A 16,072-nucleotide genomic window follows, 5' to 3' on the forward strand; every position below is an offset into this window, starting at 1 on the left:
GCATAAGTCAAGCCAGTCAATAACCAAAGTAAACATCCTGCTTACGTATCATTCATTTCGGGTAAATGAGATCCACAATTGAGATACACGTTTTTTTTTTATAAGGAACACGTTTATAAGGAACTCGAAGCTGAAAATGGTTCAAAAAATAAGGAATTGTTAAGGAACTGCTCAGGCTGAGAATAAGTGGATTTGAAAATAATGTACCTTATTGGGACTAATTTGACCAAATTTTGATCTTTCAAGGGGCAAAAAGTTCAAAATTTCCTATGTAGTAAGGAACTCATAAGGAACTTTGAGACTGAAATTCTCTGTAAAAATAAGGAACTCCAGGCTCAGAGCAAAGTTAAGGTTCCTTATAAAAAAAAAACGTGTATGATGTTATTGCATAGTGTATGGAAGCTCTGAAAGTACTAGGTTTGTGAGGTGACATGTCCAAACCAAAGTTCGAAAACGACCAAGTGAGAGACTGAAATAAAACATTTTGCCCCTTTTCGATATTTTTACAACCCCTGTGGTGAGCTTATTTTCCCAATAATTAACCAAAATTTTCAAACTTTGGTCTGAATTACGAGAATTTATGACTTTATGATTTATGATTTTTGGTATTGCGTAATTTTGAGACTATGTCAGAGACTCGATTGCTGTTTTATGGTTTTATGGTTTTAATACCCTTGTGAGAGGCTTTCGGGGGAGCAGGGGGGTTGCGTATGCTTGTTTTAAAAATTCAAAGTGCAGTATAAGAAGTTTTGGCAAAATGACGTTTATAAGATAAGATACAAATAAAATTGTGTGAGTTCGGTTGACAAAACATAACTTGGACAAGATACCCTAATGATTAATATAGATATAAGAAGATTTTGGCAGGTTAAAGAATCACACTTAATAGGCTTCCTTGAGCTTAATTTGGCTAATCTAAGCTCAAAGAACTATCATTCCATATACTATGTTCCCTAGAAAGGCAGGCCCGTCGGAAGCGGGGACTTTTGACACTGCATGAAATATATGTCTTTCCAGTTTCTTGTCCTTGAAAACTTAATGTTTTCGAACGTACGATTGCGGAAATATCGATTTTTCCTTACAGTTTTAAGAAAAGATTCTTTTTCTTTAAGTTCTTGAAAAAAGATAATCTTTAAATATTTCTTGCTTCGAAAAGGTGGATAATTTCTTTTGTCGTTTTTCATTAAAAAGGAAATCTTTCATGTTTCCAGATTGACTATCTTTTCTTCGTTTGTATTTCAAGAAAATATAAAGTTTTCGTCTTGAAATTTAAACGAAAATATTTTTCATGAAAATATCAAATTTTCATGCCAAATTTATCGAAAATACAATCATCAAATACAATAAAAAAAGGTAATAATTTCGTTTTTTAAGAACATTATAATCTCTACGTCGGGATAAAAGTAAGGAGCAGATTTTCTTGCAGCTGATTTGGCAAAAGTAAAAAAAATATTTCAATTTTATGGGAGCAAGATGAGAATGTGTTTTTTAGGATTGATCTCTTGATTGACAAGATTATTTTTTAATTAAAAAATTTTATATTGTCCAATGACCCCTGTGCCTGTTAGCGTGATGACAGGAAAAAGAAGAGGTGTCCTCTGTTGACCAAACTAGGTGCCGCTTTTCTTTTTCGCACCTTTAGTTTTAAGTTTTAAGGCGAAAGGAGAAAGAAATGTCCTACATCTTTTACTTTGTTTCGTCTCCGCTTAGAAATTGCACCGTATAAACTTTCATCCCCATAGTGGGAGAAGCTCCCCCGGGGCTGTAACACTGTGACAGGGGTGTAATTAGCTCTCTTTGTACTCTATGATTAACAGATTTTTCAAATTCTAGATTTTTCTTTTAAATCTTTAATTTTGACAATTAAGTCAGATCAACAACTGTTGAAAGTGCAAACCACACTTAGCGCAACCTCAGCATTATTTGCATTATTTGCAGGCCAATTTTGTAAAATTTGTATCACTACTTTTAAAGAAACTCAATACATCCCTGTCTCACAGCCCCTGTGGAACTTTTTCCCACATGGAACCACAACCCACTGGAAAATTTAGCAAAAACTTCATCCTCTGATGAAAAATACCCTATCATTTCAGCCCCACTGGGAAATTGACTTTGAATTCATCCCCATATAAAAATTATATTTAAGAAATTGCGTTCAAAACCATCCCACTATATTTTTGAGCTCAAAAAGTATATAAATTCTATCCCCATTGGGATTTTGAAAGAATTGTTTATCCAGCGGCGGGTCTTGAAACAGGGGTGTCTCAATGGAGTTTAGTAAATAGTTGTGTATGAAGATTCCCTCTTCAATTACTTATTGATTTTAATGCATTGTATGCAAAATTTTTTTTTTGATTTTATACGCATTAACATAAAATTATTAACTCATTAATTCATTATTAACATAAAAGTTTTAGGTGAGGCTATAGCTGATGAAAATTCGCCGGAATTTATTCTTGGAAATATTTAATCTTTACAAAAATACCGGTAAAATCTATTCATCGATACGTTTACTCGTGTTAGTTTAAAAGTTTAAAATATTTTCTATACATTTTGTCAATCTACTAAAAAAGATTTACAAATCCTCCCCTTCTTGGCTTTGAAGCATTGTGCTTTAGCATCTTCACCAGATTTTCTACAACTAGACTAATTGGAGATGTTTAGAAACGATTTTTGTTTTAAGGGCTGGAAACTGGATATGCTCAAATTAATCTTCTTCAAATTCATTATACATGACTTTAAGCTTTCATTTCATTCTATTTTGAGATTATTTTTAAAAATTTGTGTTTTTGTAAAACTTGCAAAACTTTTCAAAATCTTTCAAAGATCTTTTATTTAAGTCTTAATCTCGATTTACTTCATTATAGTTGACAAATGTAATGCGAGGTAATTTTTACTCCTTATATATTTGAATCAAATGCAAGGGTGTTTTGTAGAAGGAAAGAAGAACAATTTATTTGAGGCATTCTTTCATAAAATGAAAATAGTATAATACTTCGACAGCTACCTTTGTTTCGTTTGAGTTTTTTGAATGTATAGCGATTCACTGTTTTGGGCCTCGCAGCGTTTGTGACGCTTTGCTTACGGCTAGTAGGTTGCATTTAAGCCTGTATTTTACATTATAGATGGCATAAAATTTTTGGATGTATTAGATATTTTGCAAATCAGCCAAAATTAATTTTTATGGTCAGTGAGTTTGACGAGTTTTACATACAGAACGAATCAGGAATGTATATAAAAAGAAAACAATTTGATTTTGATATTTCATGAATACACGTTTTTTTATAAGAACATCCAAAATTTTTGCCTTCGGAAATAAGCCTAAAAAGTGTGCTTAACATGTTCTTATCCCCCCCCCATTTTATGAGTATTTATGGCCATTTTCGTAAGAAATCGGGTGTTTTTGAGTTCCCAAAGCCTTGAAATATTCTTAACTTGTTCTTAACATTTTGGCCTTTTAAGCCTTATGTTCTTATAAAGTTTGTTTTTATAAAAAAACGTGTAGTATTAAGCTTTTGCGTTAACTAATTCTCGTAAAATTGGGGCAGTGGTGTGTACGAAGAGCTCCTAAAAACAGTTCAATTAATTAAACTTGTTAAAATTAAACTCGAATGCTCTAACTTGATGGAAGAAAAGAACGATTCGTAGTTTCTCTTTTTTGGCGATATTTCAAAGGCTGAAAAATTTGTTCGGCGGTTTCATCAAAAAATTACAATTAGCTGTTTGAACTGAACAACACCATTCCCTTTGGGACCCTGTGTTAACACATTTATAATTGTGGAGAAATTACGATATTTTCAATTGCAGTCCAATTAAGTCTCTTATAGAAAAATGTTGATAAAGAGATTTTAATTGGCAGAAATTAAAAGAGGGAAAGAAATTTGATTTGTCACGAAATCTTGTAATATGCATTTCACACGAACTTTACAGTGAAACAAGTAAAGACTTGGCGATGAATATGCGCCAATAATGCTAAAGAGGCCATGCAATGATCATGTAAGTACTCACTCGTTCAAGTTATTTTTAAAGTAACCTGTCCAAAACGCGTAATTTCTTTCTTGCTATTATGTTTTTTTGTAATCTTCAAGTCATTTTGGATTTTTACTAGTTATTTTCAATTTAAAGTTCAATTCAATTTTTAATAAAAATAAATGGACAATTAATCTGTTTGATAATCCTGTTTAAAAAGTAGAGTATAATTTTTATCATTTTCTCTCTACAGAAAGTCGAAAAACGTATCGCGAACTCGGCGGTGGGAGCCGAAACATCAATTCTGTGCAATGTCAAAGACGTGTGGAGAAAACTTATCACAAAATGAACATCGTCTCATCAGAAGACCAAGAAATAAATGGTATTAAGAAAAAGAAGTAAAGATGATTGTTCGACAACACAACAAAAGAAACATCTTCAATGCTTCAATGAACGAAGAATCGGAGAACCCTCGGGAAAAGAGGAACGATATACAACTGAAGGAGTAATTGTTGTACTTCTTTTATTAATTAGTTCATCATTTTTTATACCAATACAATTTCTTGAACCGTAACCTAAATCTTATTTCTTAAATTCGAAAAATGCTTTACAATGTTAAATTTTGTCAGAATATCCCCCCAACCCTATAAGCTCCTTCTATACCATATCAATTATTGCCATTGTTTTAAAAATTATATATCATGATTTATTATCTTACATTATCTTATTAATTTATGTCATTTTATGTAAATAAGGCATACTTTAGATTTTTAGCACAAGAATTATGAGTACATAGATATTAATATGATTTTTTTAATATTGACTTTAATTTTAAAGAAGAAAATCATCCAAGAATATTTAATAATTCAATATCTTATCGAATTTAATCTCGCGTCTAATTGTCGCTACAGTAACCAGAAATTTAATGTTTCCATATTAGAAGTTTTTTACCTTTTCAATGTTATGAAATGAAGCGGATCAAGTATTTTTTTAAGCTAGAATATATATTCCCAATAACGAAACGTTGGTTATTTCTGGTCTAGACATCTGCATCTTTTCGAAAATGCGTAAATAATAAATTGTTAATCTTTCCTTTCATTAAAAGAATTTCGTTATTTTTTTTACAAAAAAGGTTCGTCTTTTCTCAATTTTGAATTTAAAATTTCCATGGACAAGAAAACAAGTAAAAGTGAATCTTCACTGCGTGGAGAAAGTCTTATATTTTCACTTCAGAGAAAAGTAGTACTTTTCGTGGCTAAAAATGTAATCATTTTGTACATCGAAAAGTTAATTATGTCGATATTTAGAAAATTTAAGCTTTTCGAGAAATAGTGAAGATTCACTGTTACTTGTTTTCGCACAAAAGAAAATTCAATGATTTCAAAACAAGAAAATTGAGAGAAAAGTTAACTTTTCGTCATATATCTTGCGTTAGAGAAGACAACTTTTCATGCAGTGTCGAACAAATGAGATTTTTTTCTCAAATTCCTACCGAATTTTATCTTATCTTGAATCTTTAGCCTCCCCCAATTTAACATTTATTCCACCAGGCCTGAAAAGTACTAAAATCTACTTCTGTTTACTGAGTGCGGTTGCCATCTTGTCTTTCTTCTTCTCACACTCTGAAAAATCCATTAATCACTATAAAAGTCCAGACTATTTTTATGATGAAAAGTAGAGAATATCTTTAGATCCCCAACATTCTAACAAAGACTCAAAAAGAAAATCAGAACAATCTGGAACAATAGGTAATCTTAACATAAAAGGATGATTTAATTTTAAGGTAAATTAATTATACCTGATTATACCTAAAGTCTATTCACGATAAGTGTGCACTCTTTTTTCCTTTACCTATAACTTTTGAAGGAATTCTTCAATCTTTATAAATTTGGTATCATTGGAAAGATATTAGTGAGTGGAACAATTTGAAATAAAAAAACCTTTAAAAAAATTCTAAAAATGAAGATGAAAATAAAGAAGAAAAAAAGAAAGATCTTGTAGAAAAGTGCTATAACTATCACTTTCACTGAAGTGAATCCTCGATCATCGAGCGTCATCACGGTGAAAAAAATTCTCAAAAATAATCATTCAGTCAAAAGATATCAAACAAAGTTATAAGCTGATTGACGTCTAAAAACGCTGTTTTCTGCAGTTTTTTGCTGTTTTTTGGGGTCAATCACTTATTAACTTTGTATCATAACTTTATATTGAATAAATATTTTAATGAAATTTTTTCACAGTGATGATCTCCTAAGATCAAAGAATCTCTCCAGTAAAAATGAAAGTTTACAAAATCTTCCTTTTTTTCTTCTTCATTTTCATCTTCATTTTTAGAATTTTTTTAAAGATTTTTTTATTTCAAATTGTTCCACTCACTAATATCTTTCCAATGATACCAAATTTATAAAGATTGAAGAATTACTTCAAAAGTTATAGGTAAAAGAAAAAAGAGTGCACACTTATCGTGAATAGACTTTAATTAGTAGGTGTAAGCCTTACATCTATCGTAACTCAGGGATTCACACCTTGTAAGGAAATTACATTTGATAATTATATTTAATCAGAAGGTTTCAGTTCAAATAGTGCAGGAAACAAGCTCTGTCTATGTGTTAAGTTAAAACTTTGAATATCTTCTGCATCATAAATGAATAGTTAGAATATCTTTTCAAAGTTTTACCCCCTGGCTCCAATGAGGATTATCACCTAATAAGTTTTTATTTCTTTACTCTAGTCTGTGAAATACACGGCTACCCAACAATCAAAGAATTGGTGACCACTGATAGCATGCTGCGAAAACAGCAACAACCTTTTATAAAATTTCCTGCTTTTTAGACTAACCTGATTCATGGTTATAGAAAGAATACCGAATGTTTTTGTTGTACTCAAAACTATGTGGTTTGATTTGGTAGTTTTTTCGGTTTATCTAGAATGTATAGTCATATGTGGTATGAGCTTGGTTGTTTCTGAGGGGTTTCTGAGTTAAAGCTTTTACTTTTATTTTTGGAAAGGTCAGTTTTGGAAGTTCACGAAAGAAAAAGATAGCGCCCAGACGCCCTGATATTGAAAATATGCAAAATTTGCTCATGGCATTGCATACACGTTTTTTTTTTATTAGAACACCAAAAATTTGGCTGACCCTGGATGTGCTTTTTTTAGCAATTTTCAGCCTTAAAACGTTCTTAAATGCGTTCTTAAGTTTTCAGACTACTCTAAATCGACAATATCATGCAAAATAAAGAGCGCTTAAAATTGGTAACATTTGGACAATATTTGACTCTCGATTTTAGAAAATCCATCCCTAAGTTCGGTTAAAACTGCTTGAAAAGAGGAAGAAATTGTAGTTTCTTGCCATTTTTTTCCAAACTGAGGTTGGGCATGTTCTTACGATGTTCTTAATTTTTCGACGAATTTCAGCCTGAATGTTCTTATAAACTAGGTTCTAATAAAAAAACGTGTAGATTACTTCAATGTATTTTTACTTTTCTTTGCAGTTTCAAAAGAAAAATATTTCCCTGCATTTTCAGGGATACACGTTTTTTTTTTTATAAGAACAAACTATATAAGAACATAAGGCTTCGAGGTCCAAAAGTTTAAGAACATTCTAAGAACATTCTAAGGCTTTGGAGACTTGAAAACATGCATTTTCTTAAGAAATTACATCAAAATGCTCAAAAAATGCTGAAAATAAGAACATTTTAAGAACATTTTTAGGCTTCAAATCCAAAAAACTAAGAACATCCGAAGGCTTCGAAAATTTTTGACGTTCTTATAAAAAAAAACGTGTATTCCTTTATTCCTTTACTGTATCTTTGGATTGGCCCTATAAAACATTTAGGTATCTTGACTGCCCCGACCACATTTTTCAAAGCAAAAAGAAAATTTACTAATCACGCCAAGTTTTGTTTAGTAACCTTAAAACAGACCTGTTTTAGGTGATCTGGAAGTGCTAAAATGTCAAAAATTGTGCGGTTCGCCTGTCAAGTAAATGCATAAAATCGTACACGTAAAAGCTCTTATTTCAACCACTCTGTGGTTTTGTCATATTTTTGTCAATTTTCATAACAAAGTCGGGTGCTTTAGAGTCTACAAAGCCTTAAAATGTTCTGAACTTGTTCTTAGTATTTTGCCAATGGAAGCCTCTGGTTGGCTACAAGAAAAGTACAATTACTCCGAGAATTCATTAAAATATTTTTTCAAATTTTGACCGGGTTGACCTAGAGATTTTCGATTAATTTTGACCAGTTTTACTCGTTATCCCACCGGGGCTTAAAAGTTCACCGGGTTATCCACCGAGGCGAATCTGATCGGGTCACTGATACAGTTATCTGATATTCCGATGGCGGATTGGCGGCCGCCCACGCTAAAGCTCTAAAGGGAGCGGGCCAATTTCCCATCGGAGAGGAATGATAGTCGGCCTTTGATGTGCCGCATCCTCAGTCGGGTTCAACAGCCCTTGCCCGTAAAGGTAGAAATATTTCGGTTGGACCCGCCAATCCCCGAAAACGAGGGCTGGGTTACCAGACCTCCCGCTGCAAAATTCTTGACGCGGTCTCGCAAAATTCCGTAATGTAAACCTTCCAGATGTTGAAAATTTTCCCGACCTTCAGAGCTTTAGCGTGTTGGATGAAAATTTCACCATCTGGGTCCCAGATAACTGATACAGGGTGTCATAGCGTAGACGATTTGAACAAGATGGCTCCTAGACTACTCAATACAAGATCTACCAACATCTCGTCCATCTAAGAGGTGAATAACTCATAATAGAAAGGTAAATTACTATCTTCATTAAAAATTTAAAAAAGTATATGAAAAAAATAAAAAGACTCCTTTGACAGACTCTTAGAGAGATTTTTTCCCCATTTAACATTTAGTGGATTGTCAACAAGTTTTGGTTCAATTTTTTGGAAATGAAGACTCTGTAAAGAAAATTTGAAAGAATTTGGATGTTTTTAATATTTGGAGGCTTTCAGAGAGTGTGTTGTTTGGCAATCCTTACAAAATCTTCAAGCCTCTTTTTCTGATGAAAGGAATTCCATAGTTGATTGTTAAAACCTCCAACAGTTTGCTTAAATTACCTGAATGGGCTTTTTCACTTGCGTGAATGTGTGTTTCAGAAAAGTTTGCGTCAATAGAAATTGTGTGAATTGCGAAAAAGAATTATGTGAATGCGTGAATTGAAGGTTGTTGGAAAACTTTTATCCATTAAAAATAGCATGAAACTTTCATGTTTTGATAATCTTTTGAATCATACCGCATTTCTAATATTTACAAACCACAGTTTATCGTCCTTAAAGGGACATTAAAGTAGTGACGAAATTTGTAAAGAAACCGTATGCAGCAGCGGCATACAAAAAAAATGCCACATGCCACATGTTTCAATTGTTTTACAAGTTTGTTTTGGACAGGCGATTGTTCTCTTTAATGACACGTGGTTCGCGCAATGTTTACATTTTATTACTTTTATGTCCCTTTAAGCACTTTTGATGGAGCACTGTTGTTGTTTGGATTTAAAGTGTCTACTTTTCGTGGCCCCCAAAACGGAGGTCGTCATTAAAATGAGGATTCTGACCTGTAGATTTATCAGAATTAGACGATTTTTGTTTATTTTGAAAGAATGATGGTCATGCTTAAAAATGAGCATGTTTTTGATGGTTTGAGACAGCTTCAAAATTACATATTTGTGCCTGAAGGAAATATTTCAACACCAAAATTAGATAAAAATTGCAAACTCACTCTAGCTCTGGATATTGAAAATAAGTTATGAAAATGGGGTATAAGAAACTTTCTACACCTAATGCCGTTCAGAAAATGCAGATACATCTGTGACTTTAGAGGATGGGTAAAAGATATAGCATCTTGAAGGTCTACCAGTACTTTGGGGCCCTAGAATCAGCATTGATAACACCGAAAATTCTAAATATGAGAAACAGTAAAAAATCTTGGAATTCCATTCCTATCAGCTTGAGTTAATAGTTTATAACAAAAAATTAACATTATGTATAAAATTTTTTCGCTGAATCAGCAAAAATGGCAAATTCTGTCATTCTTTTTGCAAAATATAGGAGAAAAATACCCCGGGGGTGGGGGTAGTCAGGCAAATTGACCGACGGGTATGTGTGGCGGTTAAGGGTATGTTTTTCAAAATATCAGAAATGCACTGTAAGGGTGGACTTTTGTTAAATGCATTGTAAGGGTGGAAATTTCAGCAAATCTGGGAAAAATTGCAAATTTTTGCTCGAAAATGTTGATTTTTTTTGCTCTAAAAGAGTTTAAAATTTGAGAAAAATGCACTGTAAGGGTATGAATTTCACCGATTTTTTTCTACACTGTAAGGGTGTGATTCTAAAAGCCATTTTTTTCGCCGCACGCCGCACATAACGTCAGTGGGTAAACCCACTCCCCCCCCCCGGGAAAAATACCTTTAAAGCTTAATATTTTCAGTCTCGGTTAAGCTGTTTTTCTAAAATTTTCACAGCATATTCCATACATGAATGGAATTATTTTCAAAAGAGATTTGTTTTCAGAAACTTGATTAAGACGTTGTTAAAATTGTCATTTTGAAAATTTCTAAATTTTCAGTTTGTACTCTGCAATATCGAAAATCTTGAAATATTTTATAAAAATCATAAATTTTACATCCATTGGGTCGTAAATTTAAGGGGAAACACAAATATGTTCATAGTTTCTCCCCCTATTACCTCTGGGCTTCATAATTTGATTTTAACTGCACCTACGTTTTGGGGGCCCCAAACCTGCGTTTTTACAACCAGGGGTATATTGTAAAAATTTTATTAAACAAATTTATGCCCAAAACCTTCTAAATCACATTTTCAAGCTATGGTCAAAATTTTGTATTCATATCTTAAAGATATCTCGAGAAATCGCTAAAATTGTAAACCTCCGTTTTGGGGGCCATTAGGAAAAAGCTACCTATCTTTAAGCGATTGAAAAATATTGTTGAAATTGAACATTTTCTAATAAACAAAACGTGTAGATAAAGTTAAAAAAACCATCGTTGCATTCTGTAATAAAATTTGAGCCAGGCAAAGCTTACGAAGAACCAATTAACTTAAAAAGGAATCGTGATGAAACAAAAAGAAATCGTGCCATTTCCATTGTATTTATTGATGAATTCTCTACTAGATGTAAACCGACCCTTAAGCTCCTTAAGCACTTTAATGACACTGATAAACGCCTTAGGGTGGGTTTACATTTAGGAGAGAATCGATTAAGAAATACAATAGAAATGCCACGATTTCTTTTGATACCATCACGATTCCTTTGTAAGTCATAATTGATTTTCTCTAAACTTTCTGATTGGTTCAAATTTTATTACAGAATGTGGTTTTAATATGGTTTTTCTATATTCAACAACCGTCTATACATTTCAACTAGACACTATACAAAGTTCACGCTGCGTAGTAAAGTTTGATCAAAAAAGTAATTTGTATAGTTGTCATCATCGTCATCGAAATCATTTTCCAAGTTTTTACTCATTTAAAATGAATTGGAAAAATCATTTACACGATTTCTTTTCAAAACTCAATGGATTTTCTCCTCGTTACGTCCTTTGTCTTAAGAGGTACCAAAACCTACCTCTTGTAACAATGGCAATAACGAGGTGAAGATCGAATATGTTTATAAAAAAATTCGTAAAAGTGATTTAGAGCTTTTGTTTCGTTTATGTTTTGAATTGTTATCGATAAAGGGAGTGTTAATCGATTCTCCCCTACAGATGTAAACCAACCCTTCGTGTTTGTATCTAAGCGTGTAATCTTTTTAAAGAGGGCATTTTGTTATTTGCAAAGAAGTTTATCGTGAACTGAGTTCATAAAATTTTGACAAGGTGTACCTCTTAAAGGCCTAGCTGGACACTTAAATAAAATTTCAAAGTAATTATAATTTGTGATTTGCTTGCACAAATTGTCAACACGCACAAAGAAATTTAAGTCATGGGAAGACTAGTCTAGCAAGCTAGACAACTAATTTATACATAGTAGAAATAAAGCAAAAAGTAATGAATGGAACAATTTTAGTCGTCTAGAAACCTTTGTGCACTAACTCCAAACAAAAGAAAAGTGTCAATATTGCAATTATAATTTTTTCCTGCTCAAAATAATTCTGGGGAAAAAAGAATATGTGTGGATTTGTGTATTGAAAGTTTTTCATTTGAGTTGATTTCGTTTTGAGAGTTTGTTGTTGCTTGATAAATTGTTTTCTCGCTACGCAAGTTTCTGCGTAGCTAGCCCCTGTATCTATAAGGCTGGAACACCGGATTCTTCCAGTCGTTTATACAAACTAAATCCCGTATTATTATTAGTAGTTATTATTAGTAGTATTGATATTATTAGTATCACACGCATTATAAACGACTCCAGTCTATGGGAAGACTAGAGAAGATTTTTGATGGTCGTTTTCTAGGAAAGCGCTTTTTCATTTCAAATATCTATCGGTCGCTTGTGGGATATGTATGATGTCATTGGTGAACACCTTTTTTCTTGGCAATAATTTCGTGATTTAGATGACGATTTTTTTAGACAGTGACAAATTGCTATAAATTTGATTAGCGAGGCGGGGATATTGCCAAAGCAAAGGTATGTAGAAGCCTTAGAATTGAACAACTAAGGGAGTGAGACAAGGCTATAAACGTAAAGACAGCAGATTAAGTCTTTTGAAATGCAATTAGACAGGGTTTCAACCAAGATACCAAAGAATCAAGAAGACCAAACTAAACTTAATTGAGATTGTGAGACAAGAATGTAGAATCATAAGCAGTACGCATTTTTTATGAGAACATCCAAAATTTTTGAAGCCTTCGGATGTTCTAAACTTTCGACTTTTAAGCCTAAAAATGTTCATGTTCTGATTTCACCATTTTGTTAGTATTTATGTTCAATTTCCTAAGTAATCGTGTTTTAGAGCCCGCAAAGCCTTAGAATGTTCTTTACTTGTTCTTAATATTCGTATTCGTATTTAGTTTTTGTTCTTTTGAAAGAATGTGTAAACCAATTAAATCATAAGACTTCAAGTTAACTATAATTTCAATCAAATTTATTTTTAAGATGGATCAAAAAGTAGAAATCATCGATGTTACCAAAGTGAATGAGAGAGTAAAAGCTGCTGTAGAGCATACTTCTCAATGGTCAGGGAAGGCTCAACCTTATGCCGAAGACCTTGTGGAACATTATGATGCGGAAGCAGAAGGCTATGAAGAGATGTATTTAACAATGGGTTACCATGACCACGAGAAAGTAAACGAGATTGCATGTGAACTTATCGGAGACCAGGCAACTAGAGGAGAAATTGAAGTTCTCGACATGGGTTGTGGAACTGGACTTGTTGGAGATCAACTCTTCAAGAATGGTGGCTTCAAGAACATCGTCGGTGTTGATGCATCAGTTGGTATGATGGCAAAGGCAAAAGCTAAGGGATCGTATAAGGATACAATCAAGCTGTTGCTTGGAAAGCCTGAGACTTTCCCGGAAATTCTTAAAAACAGGTAAGGCGGACCATAATATTTTTTTGAAACCTTTCTTGTTTGAAAGAGCTGCAAACAATCTCAAACTTAACTAAATTTTTAAAGAAAACAGTATGTATACCATTAGAACAAAAACTCGGTCGGGTAACCATTTCTCCAAATTTCCTTTACCAGGACAAAATCATTGCATCATGGTTTCAGTAAAATGAAATTCCTATTCCATATTAATTAATTGATAGTTTTTCCGAGCTTCAAACATAAGAATTTAGATCTATAAAGGTTATTTACCATCCCCAATAGTTTCCTTCAAATTACCGCCACTGGAAAATATTGCCACTGTGTCACTGATGATAATATAAATTATTCTGATCTCTCATTTTACTGTCTTTATGTCAGGTTTGGACTTGTTGTCTGCTGTGCAGTTTTGGCTGAAGGTCATTGCGACAAGAAACTCTTTGATGAGATGGTGATGTCAGCAAAGGGGCCTGGGTCCGTCATCATCTTTTCCACCAGGGATCATTACTTAACTGATTATGGATATCAAAAGAGAATGGACCAATTAGAAGCGAACGGAACCTGGAAATTAGCCAAAAGTATTTTAATTCCAAAGTATGATAAACTTGGAGATCAAAATCTTGGAAGATACAAAAAAACTGAAGCCAGAATTTCAGCATATAAAATATTATGATTAAACAACGTATTTTAAGCGACGGATAAACTCTCTTGTTAGGAAAAAGTTAAATCAAGTTGAAAGTCTTTGAAGCACACTTCTTGTTCATCTGTAAGGTTTTGAATGCAAAGCTCCTTTGAACCTTTGAAGGTCGATATTCTTTCAAACTTCAACATCATCAAAGGCTAAAAAGCAATTTTAGTTTTCGTTTTTAAACTTTTGTTATAAATGCAATCCTAACGCATGTCATCTGCCTCTTTGGCTTAACGTATAAATTGAATAGGTATGATATTTACAATTTAGTTATTCTATCTTTATATATCTGTAGTTAGTATATGTAATCACATGATAACGAGTGCAATTCGAATATAATAATTGCACGAGTGATTTTTTTGTTATTAATTTTCCGAGTCCGAAAGGACGAGGAAAATTCGAAACAAAAAAATCACGAGTGCAATTTTCGAATTGTACGAGTTATTATGTGATTACGAGCTAATCGCACAATGGCTTTCACTACTGTTTCCCAGTTAGGAAAGTAAATTACAGAAATTACACTGAGAGTTTTCCATTTTTCTCTTCTCTTTATGGCTTTCTTTTATTGTTGTTTATTGATTTTCTTTCTCACAAAATAAATTTCGAATGCAATTAAAACATTCGATGCAAAAAAAATGTAAGAAAAAACATTAAAATCAATTTTGTAAACATTGGCGCGGCATTGGAGAGTGTGATTAACGATTAATTGCTCTCTACAGGATGCAATTATTAATTGCTCTCTTTGAGGGCGTGCCAAATAAGAAAAAATAACCCATCGTGCGATTAAATTTATAATTGAAAGTTTAATTTGAATTATGAGACGCAAATATATTAAGCAGATATTCAATGGGTAAAAGTTGGTTATTGAGATTTATTAACCCGAGGTGATGTAATATTCAACGAGGCGAAGCCGAGTTGAATATACATCACCGAGGGTTAATAAATCTAATAACCAACGAAAACCTATTGAATATATGTTTTTTATTATATACCAAGAGGCAAAAATCAAAAAAAATTAATTGTGTCAATTGCCAAACGTTTCACATATAACACTCCCATAATCGAACGTTCGAATGTTTTTCTTTTTTAATGATTTTCTTAATTACTTTGAGTCATAAAATTTGTTCATGAAATTGACAATAGATTTATTTTAATGAATTTCTTTGATATAACAACAAGAGCGACAAAAAAATCAAACTTTGAAAGCAAAATTTGAAAAAAAACTTATACCGTGGTATAATAGCCATGGTATTTCAGGAATTATTCAATGGCTGTTTTTGCCTACAGGTATATAATAATGCATGTTATTGCATATGTTTTCATGTTTTGCCGAAATTATAATGTATTCTTGATCAGCTTGATGGGTGCTCCATTTATTATCAGCATGGAGGTATAAAGAAAGACAGGAGATGAATTTGTCGGTAATTGGTCGTTAAAGTCATTTGATTTCTTTTATGTAATAAATCAAAAGAAACTTTAGGCTCGCCCAATGAAATACGACTTTTTAGTAGAACTCAAGTTTGCTCCAACATTCTTACTATCAGCATCGAAGATTTCCAGCCTTCTAATATACGAGAATAAAATAAAATTTAGCTCCACGAAATAAGTTTGCGTTCAATTTTGTCATCCATTAAATTTTGTTTTGAAAAGATATTTTCTCAAGCCAGAAAATGAAAAGTTCTTTATAAGCACACACAATTTCAGACCCAATTTGTAGACAAAAAGTCGTTGGAGAATTTTGGAGGAAAGTATTAAGCAATAAAGTTCACCTTGAAGAAAATGTTGATCGAAAAATCTTGTCATTTGATGAAGGATTGCAAAGTTTACAGGCCCTTTTTTAATCCAAATATTTTCTTACACCAATGTCAGAAACAATGAATCTCGTTCCATCTTATTTCCAACACTTAAGTTAGCCAATAAGA

The 16,072-nt window shown here is 32.6% G+C and overlaps 1 protein-coding gene and 1 long non-coding RNA gene across 2 annotated transcripts; both read left to right on the forward strand.

Annotated features, from left to right (window-relative positions):
* The first annotated feature begins 3,920 nt into the window (after positions 1-3,920).
* Positions 3,921-5,088, forward strand: LOC136815246 (uncharacterized). The gene is made up of 2 exons (XR_010847701.1): positions 3,921-3,996; positions 4,223-5,088. It is a non-coding gene; the product is annotated as an uncharacterized lncRNA (long non-coding RNA).
* Positions 5,089-12,997: 7,909 nt separating this feature from the next.
* LOC136815242 (methyltransferase-like protein 27) lies at positions 12,998-14,200 on the forward strand. Its single transcript, XM_067071687.1, has 2 exons — positions 12,998-13,468; positions 13,844-14,200. Exons 1-2 carry the CDS (start codon positions 13,032-13,034, stop codon positions 14,133-14,135), a joined length of 729 nt encoding a protein of 242 aa, XP_066927788.1. The 5' UTR covers positions 12,998-13,031; the 3' UTR covers positions 14,136-14,200.
* Positions 14,201-16,072: the final 1,872 nt, after the last annotated feature.

Source organism: Clytia hemisphaerica, unplaced genomic scaffold (genome assembly GCF_902728285.1).
Source record: "Clytia hemisphaerica strain Z4C2 unplaced genomic scaffold, Clytia hemisphaerica genome assembly, whole genome shotgun sequence".
Lineage (NCBI taxonomy): Eukaryota > Metazoa > Cnidaria > Hydrozoa > Leptothecata > Clytiidae > Clytia > Clytia hemisphaerica.